Source organism: Sarcophilus harrisii, chromosome 4 (assembly GCF_902635505.1).
Source record: "Sarcophilus harrisii chromosome 4, mSarHar1.11, whole genome shotgun sequence".
NCBI lineage: Eukaryota > Metazoa > Chordata > Mammalia > Dasyuromorphia > Dasyuridae > Sarcophilus > Sarcophilus harrisii.
This window is the reverse complement of record NC_045429.1, coordinates 424,780,694-424,795,351: the sequence shown is the minus strand read 5'-3', so window position 1 is coordinate 424,795,351 and position 14,658 is coordinate 424,780,694. Positions and strand designations below refer to the sequence as shown.

The 14,658-nt window shown below is 45.1% G+C and overlaps 1 protein-coding gene across 4 annotated transcripts; it reads left to right on the top strand.

Annotated features, from left to right (window-relative positions):
* The first annotated feature begins 8,799 nt into the window (after nt 1-8,799).
* HJV (hemojuvelin BMP co-receptor) lies at nt 8,800-14,411 on the top strand. Of its 4 annotated transcripts, none has more exons than XM_031967430.1 (4): nt 8,800-9,220; nt 10,713-10,871; nt 11,324-11,889; nt 12,916-14,411. In XM_031967430.1, the coding sequence occupies exons 2-4, from the start codon at nt 10,781-10,783 to the stop codon at nt 13,534-13,536; spliced, it is 1,278 nt and encodes a 425-aa protein (XP_031823290.1). In that variant the 5' UTR covers nt 8,800-9,220; nt 10,713-10,780; the 3' UTR covers nt 13,537-14,411. The 4 variants fall into 4 exon arrangements, with proteins under 4 accessions (XP_031823290.1, XP_031823289.1, XP_023359277.2 ...); XM_031967429.1 differs by having other exon boundaries at nt 10,685-10,871; XM_023503509.2 differs by having other exon boundaries at nt 10,637-10,871.
* Nucleotides 14,412-14,658: the final 247 nt, after the last annotated feature.

Genomic DNA, 14,658 nt, shown 5'->3' with positions numbered 1-14,658 from the left:
CAGACTCAGACATTTAATACTTACTACCTGTGTGACCCTGGGCAAGTCACTTAATCTCAATTGCCTAAGCAAAAATTAAATTTAACATGTATGATTATTCTGAATTTAAAGTCCATCACCTCTCTGGCAGGAGGTAGCATATTCATTCACCATATATATTTTTTCACTGCATTAATCACAGCCTAAAAGTTTCTCAAAAGTTGTGGTTTTTTTTTGTAATGTTGCTGTCTCTGAATAAAAATTGTTCATAATACTTCTCACTTCACTCTGCAATTCATTCAAATTTTCTAGTTTCTTCTAAAACTGTCCATTTCCATCATTTCTGATGACATAATAGAATTACATTTGTTTAATAGACAGATATCTCTACAGTTTTCAGTTTGGGACTACTATGCCAAGCTGCCATAAATATCCTCATACTTATGAGGTTCTTTTCCTGTCTTTGATCTCTTTAGGATATAGGCCTAATAATGGTCAAAGGATATGCAGTTTGGCAACTTTGACAACTTACAGACATAATTCCAAATAATCATTTTTATAAAAATAAAATTTTTATTGATATCTTTTGCATTTACATCCTCTACATTTCCTCAAAAGAATTGATATATTTTTAAATGGTTGGTAATAGTTTTTTTCTATTTTGTTGCAATCATTGTGTAAATTTTCCCCCAACTTCTCTTTGGTCTGTTCACTTTACTTTAAATCAGTTTGTTTTCCCTATATTCATCATATTTAACAGTATAGTAATATTTCATTATATTCATGTACTTTGTTTATTTTTTAAAATTTGTTTAGTTGTTCCTCAATGCAGGTTCCACTTTGTTTCAGTTGTTTATTCAAAATAAAATGCTGCAATAAATATTTGAATGTATATAAAACGTTTTGGGGGTTTTTTTGGTCATTGAACTCCTTGTGGTATATATCTACTAGTGGAATATGTGGGTCAATAAGCATGGACATGTTAGTCATTTTCTTCACATTATTGTGAATTGCTTTTCATAATAATTAGATTATGATTTAGTCTACCAATAGTGTAGTAGGGTACTTGCTTTCCTACTATCCCATTAAATATTGACTATTTTCTATCATTTGTCATCTTTGCCAATTTGTGGATTATGATGTAAAATCTCAAAGTTATTTTGATTTGCATTTTTCTTATTATTAGTGATTTATGGCAGTCTTTCAATTTCATTTCTTTCATAAATAATTTCATAAACAAAACTTGGCCTTTTCTCTATATTTATTTCTTGCATTTGACCCTCTCTCTCTGAAGGTACTACCTTAGTTCAGGTTCTTATCACCTCTCACCTAGATTATTAAAGCAACTTCATAATTTGTCTTCCTAGATTTTCTTTCCCCACTACTCCATACTGCTGCTATACATATTCTATATTGCTGCTATAGTAATTTTCTTTATGCACAGATCTGATTTATGTTACTTCCGTACTCAATAAACTCCAGTAATTCTCTATTGCATGTAAGATTAAATAAAAATTTCTCTATTTAACTTTCAAAATCCTATACAACCTGGGCCCAACTCATATTTCCAGATTCAGTGTGCATTCATTACTCCCTCTCCCACATCTTGCATGGTCCAGCCAAATGGGCTTTCTCTCTCATTCTCATACATGGAATGCCACCTCCCAATTCTCTTCACACAGAAAAAAAAAGCAAAGATGCCCATTTATTCAAAATGAGGGTAAAACAGGAATCAGGAATGGCATATAGGAAAATATATACCAAATAATATAAAGTGAAGGAACTCTCCCATTGGAAATGAGATAACTCAGCTCAACCAAGAATGCCTTAGATCTCACCCAAGGGGAAATTCCCCAAAGACTCAACTGTAGCCAGCTAGGAATAGGGAAATGATGTAGTCTACCCTCCCCCCATCCCTTATGATTTCCCAGCATTCTTTGCTTCAGTAATCAGAAACAGGATTGATTTCTTCTGTCTTCCCTCTCAAACTCTGAAGCCTGAAATACTCAAAATGGTTCGTTGCCTATAGTCACCGAAGTCCAAGAGAAACAAAGATTACTGGCTACAACTGAAGATCTCTCACCTCTCCAACTCCACTCTCCCCTCACAAAGGCTGGGGCAGTCATTTCTAGGAAAAAGTCCCATATCTGTGGGCTTTGGGACAGGGACTATTCTCAGTGCTAAGCACTGAGAATACAGAAGCAAAAGATAATACTTCCCTCAAAGAGCTTATAAATGGGAAAGAACATGCAGACAAAAATATACAAAGCAAGCTATATACAGGACAAATAGAAGTAATTAACAGAGGAAAGTTGCTAGATTTAAGGATTAGAAAGGCTTCCAGTAAAAGAAAGGATATGAGTTGGAGTTTAAAAGGAAGCTGGGGAAAGTCAGTTGACAGTGGAGGAGGGAGTGTTCCACTCATGCTTGAGCTAAGAGATAATACCTTGTTCCTGGAACAGCCAGGAGGCCAGTTCCACGGAACTGAAAGGTAGGTGTTTGGGTAGGAAGGAGAAAGGTTGAATGACTAATAGAGCATTTTGTACTTGATCCTGGAGGTAAACAAGCTTCACTGGAGGTTATTGAGAAAAAAAGTAATGTGGTTGGATCTGAGCTTTCAGAAAATTACTGTAGTGACTGAATGATAGATAGATTGGAGTGAGGAGAGACGGGGGAAAGCAGAACATCAGGCCATTGAAATAAGCCAGAGGTGAGGTGACAAGGATCTGCATTGTAGTGAGAGTAGTGTCAGAGGAGAAGAGGGGATATATTCAAGAGATGTTGAAAAGGTGAAGATGGTAGGCCTTGGCAACAGATTGGATTTGGGGGGTGAGGAGGAAGAATAAGAGGAAGAAATCTAAGATGGCTCAGGTTGTCAGCTTGAACGACTGAATGATGTTGCCCTTCATTGTAATAGGGAAATTGGGAGGGGAAAGTTTTAAGGAATCAAGATAATGAGTTCCACTTTAGGGAAATTGAGTATATGATGTCTAGTGGACCTCCAGTTTGAGATGTCTAAAAGGCATTTGGAGATGCAAAGTTGAAGGTCAACAGAGGGGGTGGGGCAGGATAACTAGACTTGAGAAGCGTCATCACAGAGACAGTAATTGGTGAACTGAAGTAGTAGGTAGGGAAAAGTAGATGATAGTAGGAGAAAGTAGTAGATAGGGAAAAGAAGAGGACTCAGGGCAGAACTCTGAGGGACATCTAAGATTAAAAGATATGATACAGATGAGGAACTAGCAAAGGAAACTGAGAAAGAACAGCCAGAGATAACAAGGAAGTTAGGAAAGAGTCTTATCTAGAAAACTTAGAATATCAAGGAAGAATGATCCGCAACATTAAAAGCTGCAAAGATCAAGAAGAATTAGGTTATAGAAAAGGCTGCTGATTTGACAACTAAGAGATCATTAGTAACTTTAGAGAGAGCAATTTCAATAAAATGGTTAGGTTGGAAGCCAGATTATAAAGGATTAAGAAGTAAGAAAAAAAAGAAAAAGAGAGACACCTCTCATGGATAGCCTTTTCTGAAATATATATACACAGATATAAGTACACCAAAAGAAAATAAAAGTACTCTATTGGGGATAGTAGAGATCCAAAGCAATTTAATGACCCAAATCCAACTTTACTGCATCAGAAATGGCACTTGACCAACACCTTCAAGGAAACCAGAGATTGGACAAGGTGCCAGGGAGGGCAATGACAGACTGGAGTTACAGTGTGATGGACTTTAAAGTGCAACAGACTTTGTAGGATATCCTGGAGGTCAATAAAGCCACTAGAACTTCTTTAGCTCTTGAATGGTGTGCACAGACCTGTGCTTTAAAACACCAATTTAGCCACTCTGAAGGAGACATTGGAGGAACAACGGCTAATTAAGAGCTTCCAGGGAAGAGTGATAAAGACCTGAACCAGGGTAGTGGCCATATATTGGTGGAAACTAAACAAGATCCCCAATTCAAGACAATCCTTTAACCTAAACCATAAAAAATAGCTGTTGCACACAAGCCCTAAAGACACATCTTTTTCCAATTATCTCAGCAAAATGAAAGAATAAACAAGCATTTATTAAGTGCTTGCCATGTGCCAGGCTCTGGGCTAGTACAAGCCTATTCCACTGCACTGGGGGGAAATCTCACGCACAGGGTGGACATTCCCCTAAATCACCAACGGATCTGAGGCCTGTAGGTCACCCTCATCCATAGCCCTCCTACCCTAGACCCTAGTCCTCCTCGAGTGCTCTATAGACTCCTGTGGAGCACTCCCAGGTTGATCAGACATCAGGGTTGCCAAGGTGCCAGCCTGCCACAGGATCCTGGCCTTTGGGGACCTCCTGACTTTGTATTGCCACTAAATGTCAAAGACATTGGAAGAGAGAGTGAGACTTAAGACTTTGTGTGACTCTGCCTCATTTAAATCCAATTCACACAGAAATGAAGATATCACCCTATGGTGTCAAAGGTCTTTGCTGAAAATCAAGGACAAGCAGGACCAGGAGGTCATTATACACTTCAACAACAACACTATATGATGATTAGTTCTGACGGGCACGGCCCTTTTCAACAATGAGATGAACCAAATCAGTTCTATTTGTTCCATAATGAATAGAACCTGCTACAAACAGAGAAAGAACTCTGGGAAACGAGTGTGAACCACAACATAGCATTTCCACTCCCTCTGTTTTTGCCCGCCTGAATTTTTTATTTCCTTCTCAGGTTAATTTTACCTTATTTCTAAGTCCGATTTTTCTTGTGCAGCAAAATAACTGTATGGAAATCTATACATATATTAATTAACATGTATGGGTCTACCTGCCATCTAAGGGAGCGGGTAGGGGGAAGCAAGGGAAAAGTTGGAAGAGAAGATTTGCAAGGGTCAATGCTGAAAAATTACCCCTGCATATATCTTGTAAATAAAAAGCTATAATAATAATAAATAAATAAGGGGAAAAAATAAAATGAAAATCAAGGACAAGCAAGTAAGACAGTTACTGCCTTCAAAGAACTTATAGTCTATAGCTAAAGATGGAGACTAGGTTAGGAGAACATGTAGCAAAGCATAGGACAGAGATAGCCCAAAATTGATATAATAGTGAATGACAGCTATTCTCAACAACTCAATGATCCCAGACAACTCTGAAGGACTTAGGACGAAAAATGCTATCCATACCCAGAGAAAGAACTGATGATATCTGAATACAGATTGAAATATACATTTTTTACTTTATTGTTCTTGAGATTTTGTTTGGTCTTTTTTGGTCTGTTTTCTTTCATCACATGACTATTATGGAAATGTTTTGCATGACTACATATGTTTAACCTCAAAATTCTTGCTCTTCAATGAGGGAGATTGAGGAGAGAAGAAGGGAGAGAATTTGGAATTCAAAGTTTTAAAAACATGTTAAAAATTGTTTTTACCTATAACTGGGGAAAAATAAAATACCACATAAATTTAATGTTTAAAAAGAGGCATGCTAGGCCTGAGACTAAGACTAGGTAAAGTAAAAGCTAATCAAACCAAACCCTGGGTCACAGATGTTCGAATTCAAATTCCAGGAGGAGGCAGAGGGAAGGCTGGAGCTGCAGGTAGCATAATATGGAAAGGACTTCACCTCATCTTTTATTGAGAAAATCGATGCAACTTGACATTAATTCCCTCTTCTCCCCTACTTGAGCTCTTGAAGCACCTGACCACAGCCCCCATTCCCTTCTCCTTTTAGTCTCTGATAAAAGGTGACCCTTCTTTTTACCAAGACCAACCCCTCTGCTTGTATTCTTGATGCCATTCTTTCCCAACTGTTCTCATAGATTATCCCTACAATCATCCCCTCTCTCCAATTTTCCAGTCTATCCCTAGCTACTTCTTCCTTCTCACTGCCTATAAATATGTTCAAGCCTCCCTGATCTTGACAAATCCTCACTTGACCCTACCAACCACTCTAAGCTATCAATCTATACCTCTTCCTTTCCCAACCAAACTCCTAAATACCTATTTATACTCACTGATCCCACATTCTCTCTTCTAACCTAATTTTTCAATCCCTTATAATCTGGTTTCTAACTTTATCATTCACTTGAAACGTTTCAACATTACCAGCGACCTTTTAATTGGCAGATCCAATGGTCTTTCCTCAGTCTTCATCCTTTTTGCAGCATTTGATGATGTTGAAAACCTTTTCCTCTTGAATACTCTCTTATCTACAGAAGTAGAAACACCTATTATTTGACTTTCTCAAGAAATTTAGTGGAAAAGGGAAAAAGAGATATAGGGTGATTATCTGGGGGTCATGCTGGAATATCTAAAGCTTTTTTAAGGATAGGGGGTGCCACCTCTCAAATTAGCTAAAATGACAGGAAAGATAATGAATGTTGGAGGGGATGTGGGAAAACTGGGACACTGATACATTGTTGGTGGAATTGTGAATTGATTCAACTATTCTGGAGAGCAATTTGGAACTATGCTCAAAAAGTTATCAAACTGTGCTACCCTTTGACCCAGCAGTGTTTTTACTGGGCTTATACCCCAAAGAGATCATAAAGGAAGGAAAGGGACCCACATATGCAAAAATGTTTATGGCAGAACCTGGAAACTGAGTGGATGCCCATCAATTGGAAAATGGCTGAATAAATTGTGACATACAAATGTTATGGAGTATTATTGTTCTATAAGAAAGGATCAGCAGGACGATTTCAGAGAGGTCTGAAGAGTCTTACATGAACTGATGCTGAGTGAAATTAGCAGAACCAGGAGCCCATTATACAGGGCAACAACAAGATTATACAAAGATCAATTCTGATGCACATGGTTCTCTTTAATAAACAGATGATTCAGAATAGTTCCAATGGTTTTGTGATCAAAAGAGCCATCTACACCCAGAGAGATGACTGTGGGAACTGAGTGTGGTTCACAACATAGCGTTCTCACTCTTTTTGTTGTTTGCTTGAATTTTATTTTCTTCATCATTTTTTTCTGGTTTTATTTTATTTTTCTTTGTACAGCAAGATAATTGTATAAATATATGCATATATTGGATTTAACATATTTCTACTATATTTAACATATATTGGACTACTTCTCATCTTGGGGAGGAAGGGGAGAGAAGGGGGGGGGGAAACTGGAACACAAGGTTTTGTGAGGGCTAATGCTGCAGAATTATCCAAGCGTATGTTTTGAAAACTAAAAAGTTTTAATTTAAAAAAAAAAGGAAAGGGATACCTGTGAGTATATTATAGGCATCAGAAAAGCAGTCAGTAGATAGAAAGAAAAAGCCCTAAAAATTAGTGAGTAAGAATGAGAAAGGGGACAATTTGCTGGAGAAAATGGAATGGAAATTCAAACAATGGTACAAATAGGTGCATGACCTTTGAAGGGCCACTTCTTCATATGAAACAAGAATTAAATGAAGGTGAAGATAGCCCAGGAAGACATCTATCTCAGTAATGTAAACTGGGGAAGAGATAAGAGAGAACTCTTGACAAATGCATTCAATTTTTTGGGTGAAGAATAAGACAAGACTGAAGGATAAAAAACTTTATAATAGTAATTGTGGTTTAAAAGAATTGTTTACTGTTACAGGTGCATTTATCCAATCAATTTAATCTCCTACTCCTCAGAAATCACAACCTTGAGGGATCCACAAGCCTCAGCATGCCCAAAAGCAGGGATCATAGAAATCCACCACCAAGCCTAGCCCAATTGTCTATGTTAAGAATTGTACATCTCTGACCTAAACAGGAGAAATACAAAGACATGTTATGTATGGTCTATGGATCTGAAAACCTGCCATTAAAAGTATTGACCTGCAATATAACAAAAGGCCATGAGATGGAGCTGCTATTCCATGAAACTGTCCTTTTTTAAAAAATCTTTCTGCTTTCTACCCAATTTATTTCCCTTTTTCTCTTCTCTTCTTCCATTAACTGTCAGTCACCAAAATAAGTCATTTTTTTTTCTTACTGAATACAATTTTATGTCCTCCAATTCTTACTTTCTTTTAATTAAGTAAATGGAATGTTTTATGAAGTAGAATTCAAGTCAGAGCTTTGCCATTTTACTAGCTATGTACCATTTTACCTTAAAGAGATCTCTAGTTTTTTTTTTTTTTTTTTTTCTTCACCTATAAACTGAGGCAAGGAAACTAGATAATTTGTAAGGTTTCCTTCAGTTCTAAATTTATGGCCTATGATACAATATTTTTCTCTTGGAAAAAATTTTACTTTTTTCTTGTGTGGCACTATAATGATTTTTATCTGTGTCATTTGGTGGTAGAAGGAGGGAGAGAAATTCCTCTATCTTACACACTCACACTTTCTAGTACCTTCCCTTAGCTTAGTCCCCAGTTGGACTCTTATTTTATTTTATTGGGGATGGAGGAAGGTGAATAACAGGGAAAGGAGTAGGAGGGAAAGTGGGGAGGGAGAGCAGACAGCAGCTGCACAGTCCAGAGCTAAATGTGGATCTAGGGCGGGGAAAATATATTTTAACAGCTCCAGCTTCTCACCAACTCCAGGCTCAGATTTCTCTGGGCAGCTGGTTTCTTTGGCCCTACTTTGATAAGACTTGGTGGGGGGAGGTTGAGGAATTTTAGGGAGGGATTTATCTCCTATTGTAGTTTTTATTTAATCATAGCTCTTTCCACCCCCAAATGGCATTTGTAGAGAGTAGGTAGCAATATCCAAAGGGCCTGGGAAGTGGGAACATATCCAAGTACTTGCCCCAATTCCTCAAGGGCAAGACCCTGTGCTTCAGCAATCCCTAAAGACTGCCTGGATAAGCAGTACTGGGGTTTCATATAGGATGGAACTGGATTATCTGACCCCTTCCCAGTCATGGCCACTCTCCTGATCTCTCTATACGCATAAACACACACAAACATTCACACAAACACACACACAAACATACAAGTCTCTTTCTGCTCCCCTGCTCCCTCCCTCCCCCCAGAATTATGGTCCTGGCTATTTTTAAAACTCTCAACTCAGTGGTCAGGCCTCCTTCCACCTCAACTCAGCCTCTCTCCCCCATCTCCAGCTGTCTATCCCTTTGGTTGTATATTCACTCCTCACCCCTCAAATCTTCCCCAGCTCCTCGGCCTCAGATCGTAGCTGGGCTCGGGACTGGAGCTGAGAGAAAGGGGACATGGAAAAAGAGACATGGGACCCTTGGATAAAGCTGACAGACAGTAGGCAACGCTGGATGGAAAACTGGATATCAGACTGACACTTGACCTCTAGACACAGAGGTAAGTCATCGCAAACTTAAAGCTTCTTTTAAAAGATTTTGGGATTAGGATTTGGGTTTTTTTTTTTAATGGTGGGAAACACAGACACTACTCTCAGTTCCTCTAGGCCAGGGGTTCTCCACTTGTGACTCCTTTTTGTCTGAGAAGTTTTTAGGTAAGCGCAGGAATATAGGTATATAAAGTAGGTATCCAAGTCTAACATTTACTAATAATAAACCATAATTTCACAAACCCCACATTCAGTTACAAGATCCAATACAAGGATGAAAATCACAGTTTAAGAAGCTGCACTGTAAGCTACATAGGCTGGTGGCTCTGCTCTCCTCCTGCTGACATGAGAACTGCATGTCGACATGCCGACTACATGGGATGTATCCTAAACAAGTAGTTCTCTGTGCCAATAGGAGAAGTAATTGTCTAGTAAAATGACTTGGCTAAAAGGGATGTTTCACTAGGAGAAAAATTAAGAGTCTCTCTCACCACTCTTCATCAGGGTCTTATAGCCAGAAATTCTCCTCTTCCATTCTCCTCATGTCTCAGACTTTCTCATGGGGTTTAGGGGGTGTTCTCTAAGTCTCTACTTTTGTGGTTCTCTCTGCCAAGGCTAAATATAGATTCAGATATCTGGTCCCATCTCCCACCTCCAGTCATACTCCAAGGGCTTCTCCCTTTACAATATGGGTGCCTTCCTATCTAGGTTTCACCTGCAAGACCTCAACCTACCTCCCCCTTTACCCCTGACCCCCACTTGAGTGCTAGGCTCTCCAGGTGGAAAAGAGAGTGGTATTGTGTGCATAAGGGGTGGGGTAGATAATTTTATATTTATAGAGCTGAAGAGGTTAGAGGTAGAGAGAAGTATAAAGGGGATATCAGGAAAATATTAGAAAAAAAAAAAAAAAAGACCGATCTGTACACTTGCTTTGCAGTTGTTATTCAATGGAGAAAGCATAATACTAGGTTCCAAAAGAAATTGATCTGCATGCTGGGTTCAAATTAGGCACTAGATATTCCTAGCTTTATCCCTTCTTTTTCATTCAACTCATCCAGGTGTGGGGTATGGCAAGTCATCTGGGTCTTTAGTGGACCCAAGAGCAAAAGAGGTGCATTTCTGAAACGCCCCCAGCGTGTATCCCCATTGAGGAGCCCCCTGGGATAACAGAGTAGTAGCTCGGTCCCCTTGGTCATTTGCTTCTTGACCCCATGACTGTTTGGCCAGCTCAGTATGGGCCAGTCCAGTGGACTCTGCTCTTCCCCCCAAACCCGCCCATCCTCCCTCCACCTCCGGCTAGGGGTGTTGCACAAGGGCCCTGGGGTGACCATGGGAGGGAGACACAGGGACAGGAAGGTTCTCCTAGCCCTGAATCCGCCCTTCTCTCCTCTCATTCCTACCTTCCCTCATTTCTTTGACCTCCTTAGATCCCCTATAGCCCTTCTCACCCAAGACTTTGGCTCCTCTCACTTCAGCCCCCAACCAGCCTTTTCTTTGCCTGAGGTCCCTTCCAGGGGATCCGGCCAGCAGTGGAAGAGACCTGGGGACCGGGGGGACCTGACTGGATAGGGATGGGGGAACCAGGCCATTCCCCGAGTCCGCGGTCCCCCCGTGGCAGCTCACTAAGCGCCCTCACTCTTCTGCTGCTCTTCTGTGGACATGGTAAGGGGAGAGTTAGGGGTGGTGGGCGGGGGAAGGGAGTGCAACACAGCCAAAAGGGACCCCAAGCATTCCTGTTCCAAGGCGACCGCCGGCTAATCCCAGATCTAGGAGACCTCTGGGGGAGGGGGAGACCCTCACGGGCGGAGCGGAGGTAACGGCCAAGATCAGTGAGCGGCCGAGGGAGGGTTTTGAGACTCAGGAACTGCAAGCACTGTGCGAGGGCCGTAAGGAAGGCAAAGGGGCTGGCGGTGGACGGGCCAAGCTGAAAGGGTGACCTCAGGGGGCCGGTGGAACTTGGAAGGCTACAACGCACGGTGGGAGGGCGTGGGGGCTCCCGCGGTTCAGGAGGGAGCCTGGGCCTTTCTGACAACTACATCCTCCGCTCTGCACCCTTTCCCCTTCCCCAACCTTTTCTCTTTTCTTCTTCCCCCTCCAACACCCCTCCCCCCCAGCTCATTCCCAGTGCAAAATCCTCCGCTGCAACGCCGAGTATGTGGCATCTACGCTGAACCTGCGAGGCGGGGGGCCTTCTGGGGGGGCCCGGGGGGCCGGAGTCCGGGGCCCGGGGGCGAACTCCGGCGGCCTCTGCCGCGCCCTGCGCTCCTACGCGCTCTGCACCCGGCGCACGGCGCGCACCTGCCGGGGGGACCTGGCCTTCCACTCGGCCGTGCACGGCATAGAGGACCTCATGATCCAGCACAACTGCTCCCGCCAGGGTCCCACGGCCCCGCCCCCGCCGCCGGGCCCCGCCCCGCCCGCCGCCGGCCCCGCCCCCGCCGCCGGCCCCCCGGCCCCGGACCCCTGCGACTACGAAGGGCGCTTTTCTCGGCTGCACGGCCGCCCCCCGGGCTTCCTGCACTGCGCCGCCTTCGGGGACCCGCACGTTCGCAGCTTCCACCACCACTTCCACACGTGCCGCGTGCAGGGCTCCTGGCCTCTTTTGGACAACGACTTCCTTTTCGTCCAGGCCACCAGCTACCCGGTGGCCACGGGAGCCAACGCCACCGCCACGGGGAAGGTCAGGTTTCGGCCGCCGGTCCTGGCAGCGTTAGTCGCCTCCGCCCCCCGCGCAACCACCGCGCAGCCACCGCGCAGCCTCCCGCGCAACCACCGCGCAGCCCCCCCCGCGCAACCACCGCAGCCACCGCGCAGCCTCCCGCGCAACCACCGCGCAGCCTCCCGCGCCAGCCACCGCGCAGCCTCCCGCGCAGCCACCGCGCAGCCTCCCGAGCAGCCACCGCGCAGCCTCCCCGCGCAACCACCGCGCAGCCCCGCGCAACCTCCCGCAACCACCGCAGCCTCCGCGCAGCCACCGCGCAGCCTCCCGCGCAACCACCGCGCAGCCCCCCCCGCGCAACCACCGCAGCCACCGCGCAGCCTCCCGCGCAGCCACCGCGCAGCCTCCCGCGCAGCCACCGCGCAGCCTCCCGCGCAGCCACCGCGCAGCCTCCCGAGCAGCCACCGCGCAGCCTCCCGCGCAACCACCGCGCAGCCATCCACGCAACCACCGCTCAGCCACCCGCGCAGCCCCCCGCGCAGCCCCCGCGCAGTCCACTGCGCAGCCCCGCGCCACCGCGCGCTCCTCGGTTTCCCTGGCACTGGATCCCCCCTCCCCCCCGTTATATTTCTTGGCTTTGTTGGCCCCTCCCCCACCGAGGGCTACGGTCCCAATCAGACTCTCCGTCTCGGTGACAACTACTTGTCCCCTCACTTCCAGACGCTCCCTTTATTCCTTCCCATCGATCCCGTAGCAGGGCCAGGGAATCCACAAGAAAAAGGTGGGGGTGGAAGAGCCCGAACTACAAGTTCCTGAAAGAGGGGCGCTCCCCCCTCCGGGAGCAGGGGGAGGGAGGGAGGGGGGGAGGGATGCTGGATTTCGGGGGAACGGGGACTGCCGGCTGCTCAGGGAGCCTAGGGAAAGGGACGAGAGGCCGGTGGCGAGGAATAAGGCCCCTAACACGGAACAGGTGCCTTTAGGGCCGAGGGTGGTTCTAGGCAAGATCCAGTGGGTCCGAAACGGACCTTTCTTCTCCTCCCCAAACAGCTCACCATCATATTCAAGAACATGCAAGAATGCATTGACCAGAAAGTCTACCAGGCCGAAGTGAACAACCTGCCCGCAGCTTTCGAAGATGGGTCAGTCAACGGCGGCGACCGCCCGGGGGGTTCGAGTCTGAGCATCCGAGCCGAGGCTCCCGGGAGCCACGTGGAGATTCGGGCCGCCTACATCGGCACGACCATCATCGTTCGCCAGGCAGCCGGCCAGCTCTCCTTCTCCATCCGGGCGGCCGAGGAGGTGGCCAGGGCCTTCTCGGCCGAGCAAGATCTCCAGCTCTGTGTGGGCGGCTGCCCCCCGAGCCAGCGGCTCTCGCGCCCGGAGCGCCAGCGAAGAGGGGCTCTGACCTTTGATGCGGCCAGGCAGCTGTGCAAAGAGGGGCTGCCGGTTGAAGACGCTTATTTCCATTCGTGCGTCTTCGACGTCCTGACCTCCGGGGACCCCAACTTCACCCTGGCCGCTCAGGCCGCCCTGGAGGACGCTCGGGCCTTTCTGTCAGACCTGGAGAAGCTGCATCTCTTTCCTCGCGATGCTGGCGCTCGCCTCAGACTCACGGCTCTGCTGGACCTCGCCCTTCTCGGCACCCTCGCTTCCTGGAGCTCCGTCTGACCGCTCCCGCAGCCGCCTCGGGGACCCAGCTAAAGCTTCCATGGCCCGCCTCGGGCGCGTCTGGGCCACTCACGTGGTGGGAACGACGCGTGGAGGAGGCAGAGGAGGTCTCCAAGTCTGAGAATGTCCCGGTGGTATTTCCTCAGATGTCTGCAAATGGGCTAAAATCCAGGGTCGGCGGGACCCCAGGATAGGGGAATGGGGCTGGGCGTGGGCTGGGACTAGAGTCCCTGTGGTCTCCTCCTCTCCGGGAAAGCCCTTAACGAGCCTCTTCGTCTTTATGCTCGGCTAATTCTCCTCCTACTGTTATCTTTGCAACGATCTAGTCATGGAAGGCATGAAGTCGTTTGGAGTGAACATAACTTCGAAGGTGTTTGTTCATTCTACCTTTTGAACAAAAAAAGCAATCTGGTGTTTTGATTTTTCATTGGTTTTCATTGATGCTTATACCATATATAAGCTCTCCTCTCAGTGCAAAACCCCTCCATGCTTTTCCATCCAGTTTAGTATTACATTTGCCCATTAATCCACTATATTAGATTGATCCAATACACTGGCCTCTCTCTTGTCCTTTTATTATCACCGAAATGCCAATAGACGATTAAGATTATCAGTCCTTCATTCTCAATATATGACACCACTTTTTTCTAGTAATATATTTCATTGTTTTTTTTACATGACTTCTCTAGTGAAACTTTTTTTTAAAAGCAACATTCTACAACAGGAAATTGGAATTTTAAAAAAAAAATGGCTTGAGGACCTGGCTTTGCCTCCTAATTCTGTGACCCTATTATGTAAGCTGCAAGTTCTTTAAGTGACATTTTCCCTGTCTATAAAACAGAAATGTTCACAACTTAATAAACTGTGAAAAGATATTTAAATATGGGCTATCATTTTTTAGACCTCTCCCTCCCTTGTGTCTTTTCATTGCTCTGGTAACTCTGTTTATCTCTAAGTTTAATTCTTCTGCGATCACGATCTTCCATGATTAGAAGCCATATTAGTGTCTCAAGGAAAATGAACACTGTTGTTTTAAAAGATAGATGTTTTTAATACTGAGCACTTTGGGATCACTGAAATCACTGCACAACCCACAAAATGGAAAAAAGATCCAATGCTGTG